The 14,894-nt window shown below is 53.5% G+C and overlaps 1 protein-coding gene across 3 annotated transcripts; it reads left to right on the top strand.

Annotated features, from left to right (window-relative positions):
- The first annotated feature begins 268 nt into the window (after nt 1-268).
- HTR3A (5-hydroxytryptamine receptor 3A) lies at nt 269-13,718 on the top strand. Of its 3 annotated transcripts, none has more exons than XM_027081870.1 (9): nt 269-566; nt 2,866-3,027; nt 4,018-4,062; nt 6,192-6,301; nt 7,687-7,856; nt 10,180-10,340; nt 10,661-10,871; nt 10,982-11,203; nt 13,077-13,718. In XM_027081870.1, exons 6-9 carry the CDS (start codon nt 10,245-10,247, stop codon nt 13,373-13,375), a joined length of 828 nt encoding a protein of 275 aa, XP_026937671.1. In that variant the 5' UTR covers nt 269-566; nt 2,866-3,027; nt 4,018-4,062; nt 6,192-6,301; nt 7,687-7,856; nt 10,180-10,244; the 3' UTR covers nt 13,376-13,718. The 3 variants fall into 3 exon arrangements, with proteins under 3 accessions (XP_026937671.1, XP_026937670.1, XP_026937669.1); XM_027081869.1 differs by having other exon boundaries at nt 497-574; nt 2,884-3,027; nt 13,077-13,375; XM_027081868.1 differs by having other exon boundaries at nt 500-566; nt 2,861-3,027; nt 13,077-13,375.
- The last annotated feature ends 1,176 nt before the right edge of the window (nt 13,719-14,894 follow it).

The raw sequence follows: 14,894 nt of genomic DNA, 5'->3' as shown, positions 1-14,894 counted from the left end.
GTTAAAGCATGGTCCTCCTGCTTCTCGGACCCCACCCCACCCTGCCCCAGCCCGATGCTACCGACGGGCATAAATGAAGGCAGCAGCCTAAAGCACCTCCCAGTGGACAGGCTGCACCCTTGCTCCAGGAGCTCCTGAAGCCCCCTGACACCAAGTTGCTCCTTGGGGAACTTGGCCAGGCCACCTGGCTGAATGGGTGGACTGAGCTCTGGCTGCATGACATCAACCTGGTGGGCTCCCCTCTCACTGGCTCCCTCTTCTTCCTTCCCCGCCCTGAAACCTGATCCAGCTGAAGGATTGATTGCAGGAAAACTTGGCGGCTTCCCAGCCCTGGTGGCCGGGGCAGTGCGAGGCTGCAGCCTCCGAAGGTGCAGTGAGCAGCCAGCTGGGAGAGGCAGGCTGGCTGAGACATGAGGCTGGCAGAGCGCAGGCGGGCTGGTCCTCAGCAGGGCTCACCCTGAAGGCCACTCGAGGCGTCCGACACCGCCAGAAGCTCGCCATGCTGCTGTGGGTGCCGCAGGCGCTGCTTGCCTTGCTTCTGCCCACGCTCCTGGCCCAGGGAGAAGGTAAGGAGGCCTTCGGGAAGCACGCAGGACCTGCTGGCAGCTACAGAGGTGGGAGAGGGGATGCTTGGCCCCTCCAGAAGTTGAGGGAAAGAGGGTTTTGGAGTGGGTGGGGCTACAAGCAAGTTGGGGATCTTACTGCATATGAGCAGGAGAGGCTTTTAACACACTGGGATCCAGCTAGAAATTGGGCATGTTGAATGTCGGGTGAGAGCAGGGCTTGCAGAGAGGGGCCCTGAGCTGTGTGGGAAATGCTTAGACGGGCATGGGACAGGGGCTCCTCTCTTTTTGCCCTGCCCCCAAACTCATCGAAGGGCAGCCGCAAGGGAACTTTGAGCTCATTTGGTCCACCCTTTCTTGTTATAAATGGGAATGCTGTGGACCAGAGATGGGGAGTAATTCACTCAGGGTCACACAGCTCCTTAGCAGTAGAGTGGAGACCAGAATGAATGTCATCATGTTTCCCCAGCTTCACTGCTTTCGTTGCATGGGTTCTCTAAAGTTCCTTCCAGGGCTAACCTCTAATAGCACCAAACTTTTCTCTGCATTCCCCCACCCATCCCTTTCCGCCTCCTGGGGACACAGCGCGTTTTGGTCACAAAAGGATCCATTTCCTTTTGCTGCAGACAATATTTGTTCCCCATTTAGGAAGGTTTTCTCTCCATCCAGAGCAGGGTTGAAGCTGGGGCTGGGGCACAGTTAGGATGTGCTTAATTGGACGGATCTGAAGGGCTTCTGGGCACAGTGGTTTTCTTCCCATGAGCTGTCGTTTGGGGAAACTCAGCCCAGGATGAGTAGGCCTGGGCTGCAAGTTAGGACTGTGGTCTGGAGTTTCCTTAGCTGAAGAGAAGCTCTGTCCCTCCCAGCATTGGTCCTTTGCTCTGAGGCCTGCAGGACCCAGACTTGTTCTGTCCAAAGTGATCAGAGTCCCAGACAGTAGGATCTGAGCTGGCATGTAGTGAAGACACACAGGGACCTGGGTTTGAATTTCATTTCCTTCCCTTGCAGGGCACGGCACTCGTCTTTCTGAGCCTTGGGGGGCCTCACCAAGGCTTCTGAGCCTTACCTTCTTTATCTATAAATGGGGTGTCATGATACTCCAGTGGGCTCTCCTAAGACTGCAATGAACAATATGTTCATTGATATTTTTTCAAAGGGGACACTCAATAAATGTCCTCTTGTCTTCCTCTCTCTCTGCTCTTCTCTGCCTTTTTGAGGGAAGCTGAAAGTTTATCAGGGGCAGGTGGGTGAGGGGCGGGAAGGGGTTCTGCAGGACCAACTTGCTGTAGAGGTCCACACATGATAGATGAGATGGGAGAAGAAGCAGCCTTGTCGAGAGAAAGCCAGGCCTGCTGGCCCCTGGTCTGTGAAAGACCCTGGTCTCCCTCTGCCAGCCCCTCACGGCCTTGCAGCCTGTGCCCTGGTCCTCCAAGTTGTTCCCCTCCCCGACCCCGTCTTTCACCTTCATATTTCTGGCACCTTTCGGGAGGTGCTTCTACTGTTTCCCAGACGACAACTGAGGTGCTCATGAAGTCCCCAGAGAGCGGGGCTAGGGCCCAGGGGTTGGGGTTTCACTGCTTTATCTTTGCAGGCCTCCTGCTCTGGGGACCGTTTGGTTTCTCCTCACTTCCTCCACACCTCAGCCCAGCCCTCTTCCTAACCCCATCAAACCTGCCCATAAAGCTACCCTAGAAGGAGGCCTGGCAAACACCCCCCAGGAGTTTCTGTGAGTGTGGAGAGGGGGCAGGGATCTCCTCTGGGTAGATTTTGCAGGAGGGAGAAGGAATGTCCATAGTCACTGGATGCCCCCCCCCTTTTCTCCTCGCCAGTTGCGGGCTGGGATCAAGGGGACAGTGTGCTCTGCAGACGCTGAGATGTGACCTTGGCTGGGACTGACCCTCGGCAGACCATTGGGCTTAGAAACTGTGCACTTGGGGACACACTTTCCAGTATCACACCCGAGGGCCAGCTCCCCTCTATCTCCCAGAGCCCCTCATGCAGGGCCCCGTGGGCCCACCTCCTCTGGGCAGGCAGCTTCTCTCAACCCTTCTGAGCCCTTGGCCTACTTGAGACCTCACCTGTCTTGTGGCACCTGCGTTCACAGCCCAGCTCCCCTTCTCATGTAAATGGAGACGGTATCTTTGGATTTGGGCATATGCTCTAGTGATGGGAATTTCAGCTGTGGGAGTATCTGGGAAGGGTGGGGACACTTTCCTTTTAATAGCTTTCAAACCAGGGCCAGAGAACTGGGGGAGACTCAGGCTCTGTTGTCTGATTTGAACTGTTCTCCTTCCCAGCCAAGCACAGGCGGAGCCCCCAGGCCCGGAACGCCTCCAGGCCAGCTCTGCTGCGGCTGTCAGATCACCTCCTGGCCAACTACAAGAAGGGTGTGCGGCCTGTGCGGGACTGGAGGACGCCGACCACGGTGTCCATTGATGTCATCGTCTACGCCATCCTCAGCGTGGTGAGCGCCTGTCCCTACTGCCCGGCTCAGAGGTGGGCCTTCTGGGTGGGAGGCCATGTGAGACCAAGTCACCCCCAGGCAACTCGGTGGGCATTCAAGCACCCAGAGCACCTGTGCTCTGGCACCACGGCTCAGGACAGCTGCCCAAACCAGAAAACTGGGGTCACCTTCATGGCTGCCCCTCCTGTACCCTACAGCCAGCGGGTCACTCAGCGCATGCGGTTTTCACAATCGTACCTACCCGTGTGAGCTGTGTGAGGGTTCAGACCGTCCTATTCGTCTCTACACCCTTGCTGTCTTACACACGTCCTTGGTACACGGCGGGTGTTACTAACTCGTCGTTGAGGAATTAATCCTAAATAAATCAATTAATCAATTACTGACGTAGGGTGGGGTGCACTGCCCAGCCGAGGAGGTCGGACATTGGGCAGAGATAAATGAGAGGATATGGCAAGACTCAGGGCACTGCACTGGGGTAGGATGGGTGGAATGGACTTCTCTGGCTGTCTCTACTAGAGTCAGTTGGCCGTTTCAGGAAGGGAAATTGGGAATTGGATCGAAGGGAGGGATAGTGACGGATTTTTCATCCTGTGTGGTTTTGTACAGCTTGACTCCATGCTAGAGTGGGAGATAGATACACATATAAATGTACGGATATACATCTATATGATGCTGTTATATGTCTTCTATCATTATCTTATATTGTGTTATAAATGTATATGTAAAATACACACAACAGAATAGAAGATAATAGAAGACACACACACACACACGCACGATGTTAAAAAAGAAATCACTGGACTTCTTTCTAGGTGTGTCCTAGTAAAAAACCAACTCTTCCTGGCTCACCCCTTTTCCTCCACCTCATTTCCTCACTCTCACTTCCCAAGGGAACAGAGACACAGAGCAGCAGCTCCTGCTGGGGTTGGTGTGCGCAAGGGGCCTGCAGCCCACAGGGCCGCCTATGCTGAGCTCCCGTTCTTTCCACAGGATGAGAAGAACCAGGTGCTGACCACGTACATCTGGTACCGGCAGGTGAGCTGACCAGCCCCTGCCCCTCCCCCACCCCCATTTCCTCGGACTGGGGCTCCTACAACCCAAAGGAGTCAGGATCTCAGAGGCCTTGGGGAGGGGAGGGGAGGGGAGGGAAGAGGTGGGAGGCCTACTCACGAGATCCAGGATCTCCTGGGTCTGGACCCCTCTAACCTCAGGACTGGGAATAGAAGGTGGCTTAAAGATTGGTGGGGCTTCCCTGGTGGCGCAGTGGTTGAGAGTCCGCCTGCCGATGCAGGGGACACGGGTTCGTGCCCCGGTCCGGGAAGATCCCACATGCCGCGGAGCGGCTGGGCCCGTGATCCATGGCCGCTGAGCCTGCGCATCCGGAGCTTGTGCTCCGCAAGGGGAGAGGCCACAACAGTGAGAGGCCACAACCGCAAAAAAAAAGATTGGTGGAGGACGAATCCTCCACACCCTGGTTTCTGAAGTTTTTCGCAGCCTCGCAAACATGTGCTTTTCCCACCTCTGTTGCTCAAACACCTCAGTGACTGGTAGCTCAGAAGGCAGTCACTTTGCTTTGAAACAGCTCTAATTGCTAGAAAGTTCTTCCTTCTTTAAAGCCAAATTGGATGACAACCAAATTGGGCGATTGAAACAGGATGATTCCATCCAGTTAGTCTCCCCATCCCTGGCCATTTGCCCGCTCTTCCGGCTTCTGAAGGGCATCACTCAGGCACTGGTGTGTGGAGGGCTGCGAGGCCTTGGCGGCATTTCTGGCTTGGAGCTGGCGGGGGAGGGCAGGAGACAGTGCGGGCTGCCGTCCACAGGCTGGTCCTGCTCTGGCAGCCCCTGAGGCTGTGGGGAAGACATCAGAGCAGGAGGGGACACCAAAGTGACTGAAGAGAGGACAGCAGGAGGCGGGGGACAGTTCCTAGAAGTCAAACCCGAGAGAGGCTCTGAGGACACACCTGGTGCATGTGGGTCTCTGTTATATCCCTCCCGCTCCTCATGGGACAGGGAGTGGGGTGGGGGAAGAAGCCAGAATACTGATTCCTGACGTCCTGCTCCCTTTCTGCCTTAGCGAGATCTCTTAATACACAGCACACCTGCCTCAAGAGAGGGACCCAAGCCAGAACAGGCATTCTGGGGCTCCTTTCCCAGGACATCTGGCTTAAGTCCCACCTCTGGACCTCCAGGGTCACTTGTCTGCTCCAGCAGTAGGAGATGCCAATCTACTATGTACCAGCAGCTGTGCTAAGTTACCAAATTAGACTCAGGTCCTGCCCACGATGAGCTCATAGACTAGTGGAGGCCACAGACACGTGACCAGACAATGCAACACAGCAAGATAGCCGCTCCTGTGCAGCAAAGAAAAGATGCCAATTGTGGGAGCAAAGAAGAGGCACTAAACTCAGCCTGGGGCGTAGGGGTCATGGGAGGCTCCTGGAGAAGGAAACAGATTCCTTGGTTACATCTGGAAGGATGAGTAAGACTCACCTCGATAAAGAAGACAGGACTGCAGTGTGGGGGGAGCAGGATACGCAGCGATGCAGAGGTTTTGACAATGTTTAATTCCATGTGGCTGGAGTGTAGACTCCACAGAGAGCCATGGCAAGAAAAATGAGGCTGGAGAGATAGGTGGAGGCCAGATCAGGTGGGCCTTTGTTGTCCATGATCCTAATGGCAGTGGAGCTCCACTGAAGACTTTTAAGCAAAGGAGTGACATGATGAAATTTACATTTTAGATCAGTCATTCCGGCAGGATAGTGGAGGAGGCATTGATCAAAATTTAGTAATAACCATCTCTACCCTGTGAGGTGTATGCTATTATCCCTGTTTACACATGTGGCGATCAAGACCCAAGAAGCAATTTGTCTAAGATCCCTCAGTTGGTGGCTAGGGGGTTTATAACATTATTAATGATTGAATACCTTCCCGGGGAGAGGCTGCATCCGTCTGTGTTGTATTCGCATGTAGGGATGTGTGAGTACAGAGGTTGGGGGACATCTGGGTACCGCTGAGTGGTCTGGGTGCCACTGACACCCAGATTCTCCCAAGAAGATGCCCACCTGTTGCCTGGGCTCCAAGTGGTGAAGTTGGCCTGAGTTGCGGACGACTCGGCCTGAGACGGACGGGGTAGCCTGTGACCGTTCCTGTTCCTCCCCTAGTACTGGACTGATGAGTTTCTCCAGTGGAACCCTGAGGACTTTGACAACATCACCAAGTTGTCCATCCCCACGGACAGCATCTGGGTCCCAGACATCCTCATCAATGAGTTGTGAGTACTGTCATCAGATACTGGGCAGCCAGGGGGCGGGAGACAGGATCACTGCTGTTGCATTTGAGATGCCCCACTAGACCTGCCGAACCATAGGTAAAGTTGAATCGGGACCCAATTCCCCTTTGTCTTTTTTCTCCCTTTCTTTTCCTTTTAGAAAACTCCTCTTTTTCTATGTCTGATGTTGAAACTCTGCACTTCTTGGTCCAAGGGCCCCCTTCCCTGGGAAGGGAGGCCAGTGAATGAATCCACACTGAATCATAATAGTCTAACGAGGAACGGCTGTGTTTTTAAAAGGGACAGTTACATTGCTGAAAGGAATGAAGTGCTAACGGTGGTTACCGCTCCTGGTCACGAAGGAGATTTGGGGCCGGGAGACACTCAAACTTTCAAGTCACACATGTGCCTCACTGGCCACAAATTGCACCCCTGATATGAAGGGGGTCCCACCAGCCTTTATTCCTAGCCGCCAACATTCCTTCTCCCCATTCTTCAGGCTCCACTGCCTGGGTTTCTGAATCCAAGGTCTGGGAAGATGGCTGGGGAGATACACAGAAGGAGAAGGTGGTGGGGGCCAGTTGCCCTCCACCCAGTACCCCCCGCATCACCCAGTTCCAGGGGTGCCATTCACCTTGTTATTTGGGGAGGCAGCTGACTCAGAGCCCCGGCCTTGCATAGCTCAGGCTGGAGGGATCGGGGAGCCCCAGTTTCTGGCTGGATCTCCAGCTTGAACAGTGACGTAGCCTTGGTCTTGACTTCTCATCTCTCAGCCTGATGTCGCAGAAGGCTCAGCAGGCTCAGGGGCCGAGGCTCAGCCGCAGTGCTTGCTTGGAAGGGCCCGGCCCGGGGTTGGCTGACAGAACAGGATGAAGTTAGCAGGACTTTGCTGTTTTGTTCCGATTCCTCTCACTGATTTTGCCAGTTCCTTCCCCCCTGCCCCACCCCGGAAATGATGGTTTTCATTTCACAGGACTTCTAGGGATGGAACCCAAGGTCCTGCTCTCCCACCAAGCCTGCTCGTCACCATCGGGCTGGCGATCCTGGGGGCTGAGGTCTGCCCAGCCTGGGTGGGGGGCGCATGGGGACGGCTGGGCATTCTCCTTACAGCCCATGGCTTGGGGGTCCATGGCCTCCTGGCCTGCCTTTTGTGGTGAGGTTTCCAGGGGAATAAATGAGAAATGCCCTTTACTGCTTGGAAAGTGGCCTTGGCAACGGCAGGTGACGAAACCTAAGATAGATAAGAAGCTTGGAAAAACGGAGGCCAGACAAAACTGCCAGGTTGTCTTGCTGCCTAGACCCTCCCTGCCGAGTAGCTCAGAGACCTTCAGACTCCCACGGCCTCACCTGCTTCTTGAATCCCAAACCGACCCCTCTTCCCTGGCCAGTGTGGATGTGGGGAAGTCTCCAAATATCCCGTACGTGTATGTCCGGCATCATGGAGAGGTCCAGAACTACAAGCCCCTCCAGGTGGTGACCGCCTGTAGCCTCGACATCTACAACTTCCCCTTCGATGTACAGAACTGCTCGCTGACCTTCACCAGCTGGCTGCACACCAGTGAGTCTGTGGGCTTCGGGAGGCGGGAGCACACGTTGGGGGTGCCCGGGGTGCCCGCTTGAGGAGCACACGCTAGGATGCAGTCTTCCTCTTCCAACTTGATCACCCCTTGTTTTTTAATGTTGCTGAGCCTCTGTTTCCTTATCTTCCAAATGGCACTACCATTGTTGCCCTTGTCGCCTCCCTCAGTTGTCATAAGGATTGAATGAGACAGTGTAAACTGACGGCAAGATGCTCAGGGACAATTCTTTCCCAATATCACAAGTAGGATCTGGCACGAAATGTCTTTCAAATCCAGCCACTTCTCCACTGATGGACCCTCCCCCCAGTGCAAGCAACCCTCATCTCCTGCCCAGGTTGTTGCAGTAGCCTCCTAGCTGTCCCCACCCATTCATTCTTCCTCCTTCCCCCCCATTCATGCTCCTCACAGCAGCCAGGGAGATCTCATTAAAATGCAGATCTGATCATGTCACTGTCTGCTTCCCTGAGACACAATCCAAATCTCTTACCTGGCCGAGAGGCCCCGAGAGGCCGGCCACCCCTCCGGCCTCACCTGGCGTGCGCTCCCCAGCCCAGCTGCCTGCCTTCCTGGGCCCCAGAGCCCCTTGCTCTTTCCTTTACTCACATGCTGCTTCCTCTCCTAGGCCAACGTGTCCCTCCCCCCCCCCCCCCCCCCCCCCCCCCTTTCTGCCCCACCCCCCCCCCCACAGCTGGGCCAACTCCTCTACAGTCCTCCTAATCACAGTGTCCCCGTCCGTGCCCCAGGGAAACCCCCTCTCATCCCCCAGACGAGGCATCCCCAGCACTCAACTTCTTAGTCTCCTCTTCTCCCCACTTCTAGTCACTTGTAAGGACTTGTTCAATGTCTACCCCTCCAGATAGAAACTTAGAGAGGGCAGCGACATGATTTCTATCCACCATTGGTCTATCCACCAAAGGAAGACGCTCGGTAAACTTTTATTGAGTGGACAAACGTTAGGTGCCCAGTATGGTCTGGTGAAGTGAGAATTGCCCTACTGCAAAAGGGCATCCTCCAGTTCTATCCTGATTTTATTGCATTAACTGTAAATGGCAAAGGTAATACCTAACTCCCTTGAACAAAAGCCATAATTACAGGGACTTCCCTAGCAGTCCAGTGGTTAAGATTCTGCCCTTCCACTGCAGGGGTTCGATTCCTGGTCGGGGAACGAAGATCCTGCATGCCACGCAGCGCGGCAAAATAAATTTTTTTTAAAGCCGTAATTACAAATAATCTTTGATCTTTGACCTTTACTCTCAGTCCCAAAATCTTACCAACAACTCCCCACACCAAGACTTAACAATTTTTATCAGTACAAACTTCACATAATATGTTCTTCCAGATCCTACTCTATCCTTTGAATATATACACATACATACACATCTATGGAAAGTGCCTGGAAATTGTCCTATAGGTTTTTACTTTACATAAATGTAAAATATTTCATGTTCTATTATATACTGGTATCTGAGCCTTTTTACCCAACAACAGGTCTTGGACATTTTTCCAAGTTACTACAGATTTAGCTCTTCCTCATAAATTTTGACCGCTGTAGAATAGCTTATGATTTGGACTGCATGATACCTTATCAAGCATTTTCCTGATTGGTAGCCATTTAGATCTTCCCCAATATTTTGCTGCAGTGGATACTTCTGTCCTTTTGTGCATATGTATATCTGTTTCTCTAGTACTGATACAGAGCAGTATAACTGCTGTTCTATAAGTGAGTATAATAATAAGTGCTTATTTTCCTAGTTCACCTTTAAAGACAGGCAGCTCTATCAAGGCAAAGGTGAGGAAAGCTGTCTCTTGCTCATTGTCTAAATGAGAAACTCTAACAGGAAACCTAGAAAGGTGCTTGAAGGGCTGTGTGTGTGTGTGTGTGTGTGTGTGTATGAGAGAGAGAGAGAGAGAGAGAGAGAGAGAGAGAGAGAGAGGGAGAGAGAGAGAGAGAGAGAGAGAGAGAAACAGACAGACAGAGACAGAGATAGACAGAGAGAGAAAGACAGAGAGAGACAGAGACAAAGACAGAAACAGAAACAGAGAGAGAGAAGAGAACTTCCTAATAAATGGTTCGCTGGTTCTTGGCATTTTGCTGTGTTCCCACCCAAGACTTCGTCTCCCTTGTTACAGCCCCACTGCACAGACAGGTACAGTGTGCACTATTACCTCATCGTATAGCTGAGAAAGCTGAGGCTGAAGATTAAGAGCTGAGGCTTGAGCCCCACCACGTGGGTGCTGCCCCCCCACCACAGGCACACCCCTGGCTCAGACTCCAAAGCTGCTTGATTTCTCCTGTCTCAGTCCAGGACATCAACCTCTCCCTGTGGCGTCTGCCAGAAAAGGTGAAACTGGACAGGAGCATCTTCATGAACCAGGGCGAGTGGGAGCTGCTGGGGGTGCTGACCCAGTTTCAGGAGTTCAGTATAGAAAGCAGCGACTGTTACGCAGAGATGAAGTTCTACGTGAGTCGGACAGGATGCGGATGTGGGTAAAACAATGAGTAAAGTCACACCCAGGTAGACTTAAGGAGGCATAGCCCTTTCCCAGCTCACACTCTTCTCTCAGTGAAGTAGGTGGGGAAACGCAACTGAATTGTCCTTTACTTCTCCTGAACAGCCTCAAGCCTGGATCTGGAGGCGGAATATGGGGTCTGCCCGTCTCCTTTTCCGAGCCATCCAGGCTGCAAGCCCCACGAAGCAGGGGGGTCTGGGATGGGGTGGTGGTTCCTGGGCGCAGGACCCGTCTGCTCCCGGCTCCCCCAGAGCTCCTCTCTTGGTCCCAGGTGGTCATCCGCCGGCGGCCCCTGTTCTACGCCGTCAACCTGCTGCTGCCCAGTATTTTCCTCATGGTCATGGACATTGTAGGCTTCTACCTGCCCCCGGACAGTGGCGAGAGGGTCTCCTTCAAGATCACGCTCCTCCTGGGCTACTCGGTCTTCCTGATCATCGTGTCCGACACGCTGCCGGCCACGGCCATCGGCACGCCCCTCATCGGTAAGGCCCGCTCCCGGGGAAGAGCTCAGTGCAACCGAGGACCAGAGGAACCGGCCCTCTCCCACCTCCCATGTGTGTCCCCCACCCCCGCCCCACCCCGGGGTGCACAGGTGTCTACTTCGTCGTGTGCATGGCTCTTCTGGTGATCAGCTTGGCCGAGACCATCCTCATCGTGCGGCTGGTACATAAGCAGAACCTGCAGCAGCCAGTGCCTGCCTGGCTGCGGCACCTGGTCCTGGAGAGAGTCGCCCTGCTCCTCTGCCTAGGGGAACAGTCGACTTCCCGGAGGCCCCCAGCCACCTCCCAAGCTCCCAAGACCGATGCCTGCTCAGGTGAGAGAGGGAACTTCTGGCCTGGATGCAGGGACATGGGAGGGGTTCTCTGGAGGGCTAGCCAGGCCAGAGAGCCTGCGCAGGCCCTGGGAAACGGGTACCGTCCTGCACAGAGAACCCACGGTGGACTTCAGCCAAAGGCATCAATCAAACCCTTTCCTCACCTTCGTATTTGCGCATCATCCCAGGTGGGGACGGAGAGGGGTTAGGAGTCCCAGAGGCTGAGCAGATCAGGAGCTGAGACCTCTGGGCTGAGGGTGGCCTCTCCTGGGATGGATCCCCAGGCGGGGGGGTCAAATGGATGCCCCTTGGGCACTTAGGGGACAGCTAGCCTCACGTGGTTCAGCACTGCATCCGGGTTCCTAACACTCTCTCATTAAAAACAGCCAAAGACCAGGTCCGTTAGAATTTCAAACACCTATAAGGCAGAGGGACAGGGCACAGAGGGACACTAAATTCCTCATGCCCCTGAGGAATTTGTCATCCTTGCTGTTGGCAGCGGCGGTGATTGGTTTGCTGGTTTCTTTCTTGAGCACTTTACCAGGTGTTTGCAAAGCAGTGTCCTGCACTATCACAGGTAATTCTCATGGCAACTCAATAGGATCTTCACTCTAATTTTTCAATCAGCAAACAGAAGCACAGAGAAGCCAAATAGCCTGCCTTAAGTCACAGAGCCAGGACCTGGTGAACCCAAGCCCACCTGACTCTAAGCTGGTGTTTTAAACTCTCCACCCCACTCCCCTCCTTGCGTCTTCTTCCTGGCTGGGGCCAGGCCTTTTACAGAAGATGTTTGGTTAATCAAAGACCATCTCATCATGAGCTCGCGCGACAGCCTAATACCTAATTCAGCTGCTCACCTGGGGAAGGTAGTGATGCGAAGGTGTATTTTCTGGTCTAGAAGGATTCGAAGTCATGGAGAGGAGGGCAGTGAGGCAATATGATGTAGCGGACAGAGCAGTGGCTTTGGAGTCCAGATACCTGGGCCTTGGTGGCTTCCCCTTTGAATGATGCTCCAGCTGTGTCACCACGGGCTGGTCACAACCTCTCCGAGCTTTAGCATCTTCATGTGAAGAGTGTGGTTGGGAATTACTCTTATTCTGCCTCTCTGTGGGGCTGCTGGGAGGCTCAAATGAAATAATGGATATCAAATTTCTGGGGAAGGCCCATGGGTTAAAAAAAATGCATGGGAAGGATAAATATCAAATTCATGATCTTGGTGATGTGGGGAGGGAACGGAGGATGTGACTAAGGAGAGGTATACGCGGATCTTCCACTGTACTGGCTTTCTTTTTTTTTTTTTTTAATGAACCATACTTTATTTATTTATTTATTTATTTATTTTGGGCTGCATTGGGTCTTCGTTGCTGTGCGCGGGCTTTTCTCTAGTTGTGGCGAGCGGGGGCTACTCTTCGTTGTGGTGCGTGGGCTTCTCATTGCGGTGGCTTCTCTTGCTGTGGAGCATGGACTCTAGGCACGCGGGCTTCAGTAGTTGTGGCACGTGGGCTCAGTAGTTGTGGTGCACGGGTTCAGTAGTTATGGCTTGTGGGCTCTAGAGCACAGGCTCAGTAGTTGTGGTGCACGGGCTTAGTTACTCCGTGGCATGTGGGATCTTCCGGACCAGGGCTCGAACCTGTGTCCCCTGCATTGGCAGGCGGGTTCTTAACCACTGCGCCACCAGGGAAGTCCCTGTCCTGGCTTTCTTTATTTGTTTAAGTTGGATGGTGGGTACACAAATACGTAAGTTATTCTCTATACTTCTTTGGTCTAAGATTATAAATAATAAAAATGTCTGAGGCCTTAGAAACCTAAAGGTCAGTGTTCAAGCAACGCTGCTGGGCCTGCCTCCTTTGCCAATGCTCTGCCCTTCTTCTAGACATGGCAAACCACTGCAGCCATTTGGGGGGATCCCGGGACTTGGAGAAGACCCCGAGGGGCAGTGGTAGCCCTCCCCCACCGCCGCGGGAGGCCTCCCTGGCGGTGCGTGGGCTGCTGCAGGAGCTGACCTCCATCCGGCACTTCCTGGAAAAACGGGAGGAGAGCCGAGAGGTGGCCCGGGAGTGGCTGCACGTGGGCTCCGTGCTGGACAGGCTGCTCTTCCGCATCTACCTGCTGGCGGTGCTGGCCTACGGCGTCACCCTGGTCACGCTCTGGTCCGTCTGGCAGTATTCCTGAGTGGGTCCAGCCCAGTAGGGGGTGGGTAATGAGGCTGGTTAGGCCGAGGATGGGGGAATTTCAGGGCCCAGGGGATGCCAGGGACCTTCTCAAAACACATAAACAGTTCCATGCCTGTTTCCAACGCCAAGTCTCTCAGCAATCCCAAGACAGGGCCTTAACCCTTCCCCTAAAAACTTGGTGTTTAAGGCTCTTACATCCTCCACTCTCCTACAGGCCCATTATGGCTTTAAAACACACTATCTTAGATCAGGAGAAATCCACACATGCCCTGACTTCACTCTATCTAAGCATCAAGCCTCAGTTTCCCCATTGGCGCTCCCCTGAATTGGCACCTTGGAATCTGCTCACTCCCTCAGCCTTGTTTTGAGATGGAAGGTAAACCAGCTCTCTACCACACGGGCCTGATAACTCTGCATTAGGTTTAACCAACCCTAATGTCTCTCTGTCACTTCACCTCTGGCCACTTCCCTGCACATCCATCAGATGGGGGAGGTGGGGTAATAAAATGCTATGAAGCCCCTAAACTCTCTTCTTGACCATTTGTCAGCAGCTGGGTGGGTGGAAGACGAGGTCTGAAGTTACTGGTGGAAATGAGGTTGGGGAATTATCTGTGGTTCCAGATGTACGATGCCCTCTGCCCCAAGGAATTAAGAAGTGACCAAACAGTGGCTGTTCTGAAAAAGAAACAATAGGAGGTGGGATTCAAGGTGTGAGGGTCAGGACCATGAACACAATGCAGAGGTGGGGAGGAGCGTGCTCAGTTCTGTGACCTCCTGGAAAGATGCTGGAAGGGTCTACACAGTCCTGCCATCATTCTGGGCTCACGGTCTCTTGGTGAAGCTGGAAGCCAGCTCTCTCCCTGCAAGAACATCGGCACCACAGCCAGCACCCACTGGTTCGGTGTTTGAAAGCAGAAACTGCTAAGTCTTGAGTTTATGTTTCTCCTCTGGGAACTCTCAGCGGCCGGCCCCTGGCACATCCACCAGAAAGCAGGACCATGATGGAGGCAGAGGCCGGGGCACGGTCTTTGATCTTGCATCTCAGATCCTGGCCCCTCTCCCACACATCAGGATTTAAGACATGCTAAGGAGCATCCCAACTCTATCACTCCATCCACCTAACAAGCATTCAGAGGAAAGGAATGCCGGAACCACCAAGAATGATGGCTTCATGTTTGCCATGTTTGCTTGAGGCTTTCTCTGGTTCTCCCTTTCTCATTCCAGCTTTCTCTCTTTCCCTGTCTTGGGGTGCCTGTCTCTTAGGGACTGAATTCTACAAGGCTGAAAGAAAAGGACCCCCCCAAATACCTGGGATGAGTTGTTTCAAGGCTGGTCGACTACAAGGGATTCAGTATGGATCACCTGAACCTATACTTTCCCTGATCCCAAACTCTGCAGCTCTAGTTTCTAGACCATCCAGTGAAGCTGGACGGAGGGCAGAACCTTAGGCCCTTGAGAGCTTCATGTCTGAAAAAGTCTAGAGGCTGAGGAAGCAGGCTCGTCTGGTTTAGCTTCTC

This window comes from Aethalodelphis obliquidens, unplaced genomic scaffold, assembly GCF_003676395.1.
Source record: "Aethalodelphis obliquidens isolate GAN/ISIS:26980383/991018 unplaced genomic scaffold, ASM367639v1 scaffold46, whole genome shotgun sequence".
Taxonomy (NCBI): Eukaryota; Metazoa; Chordata; class Mammalia; order Artiodactyla; family Delphinidae; genus Aethalodelphis; species Aethalodelphis obliquidens.
This window is presented reverse-complemented; position numbering and strand designations above follow the sequence as displayed.

Coding starts and splice junctions, on each gene's coding strand:
- HTR3A (XM_027081868.1), top strand. CDS start 500: ATGCTGCTGTGGGTGCCGCAGGCGCTGCTTGCCTTGCTTCTGCCCACG. Junction 567..2,860: donor GCTCCTGGCCCAGGGAGAAG/GTAAGGAGGCCT, acceptor TCTCCTTCCCAG/CCAAGCACAGGCGGAGCCCC. Junction 3,028..4,017: donor TCTACGCCATCCTCAGCGTG/GTGAGCGCCTGT, acceptor TTCTTTCCACAG/GATGAGAAGAACCAGGTGCT.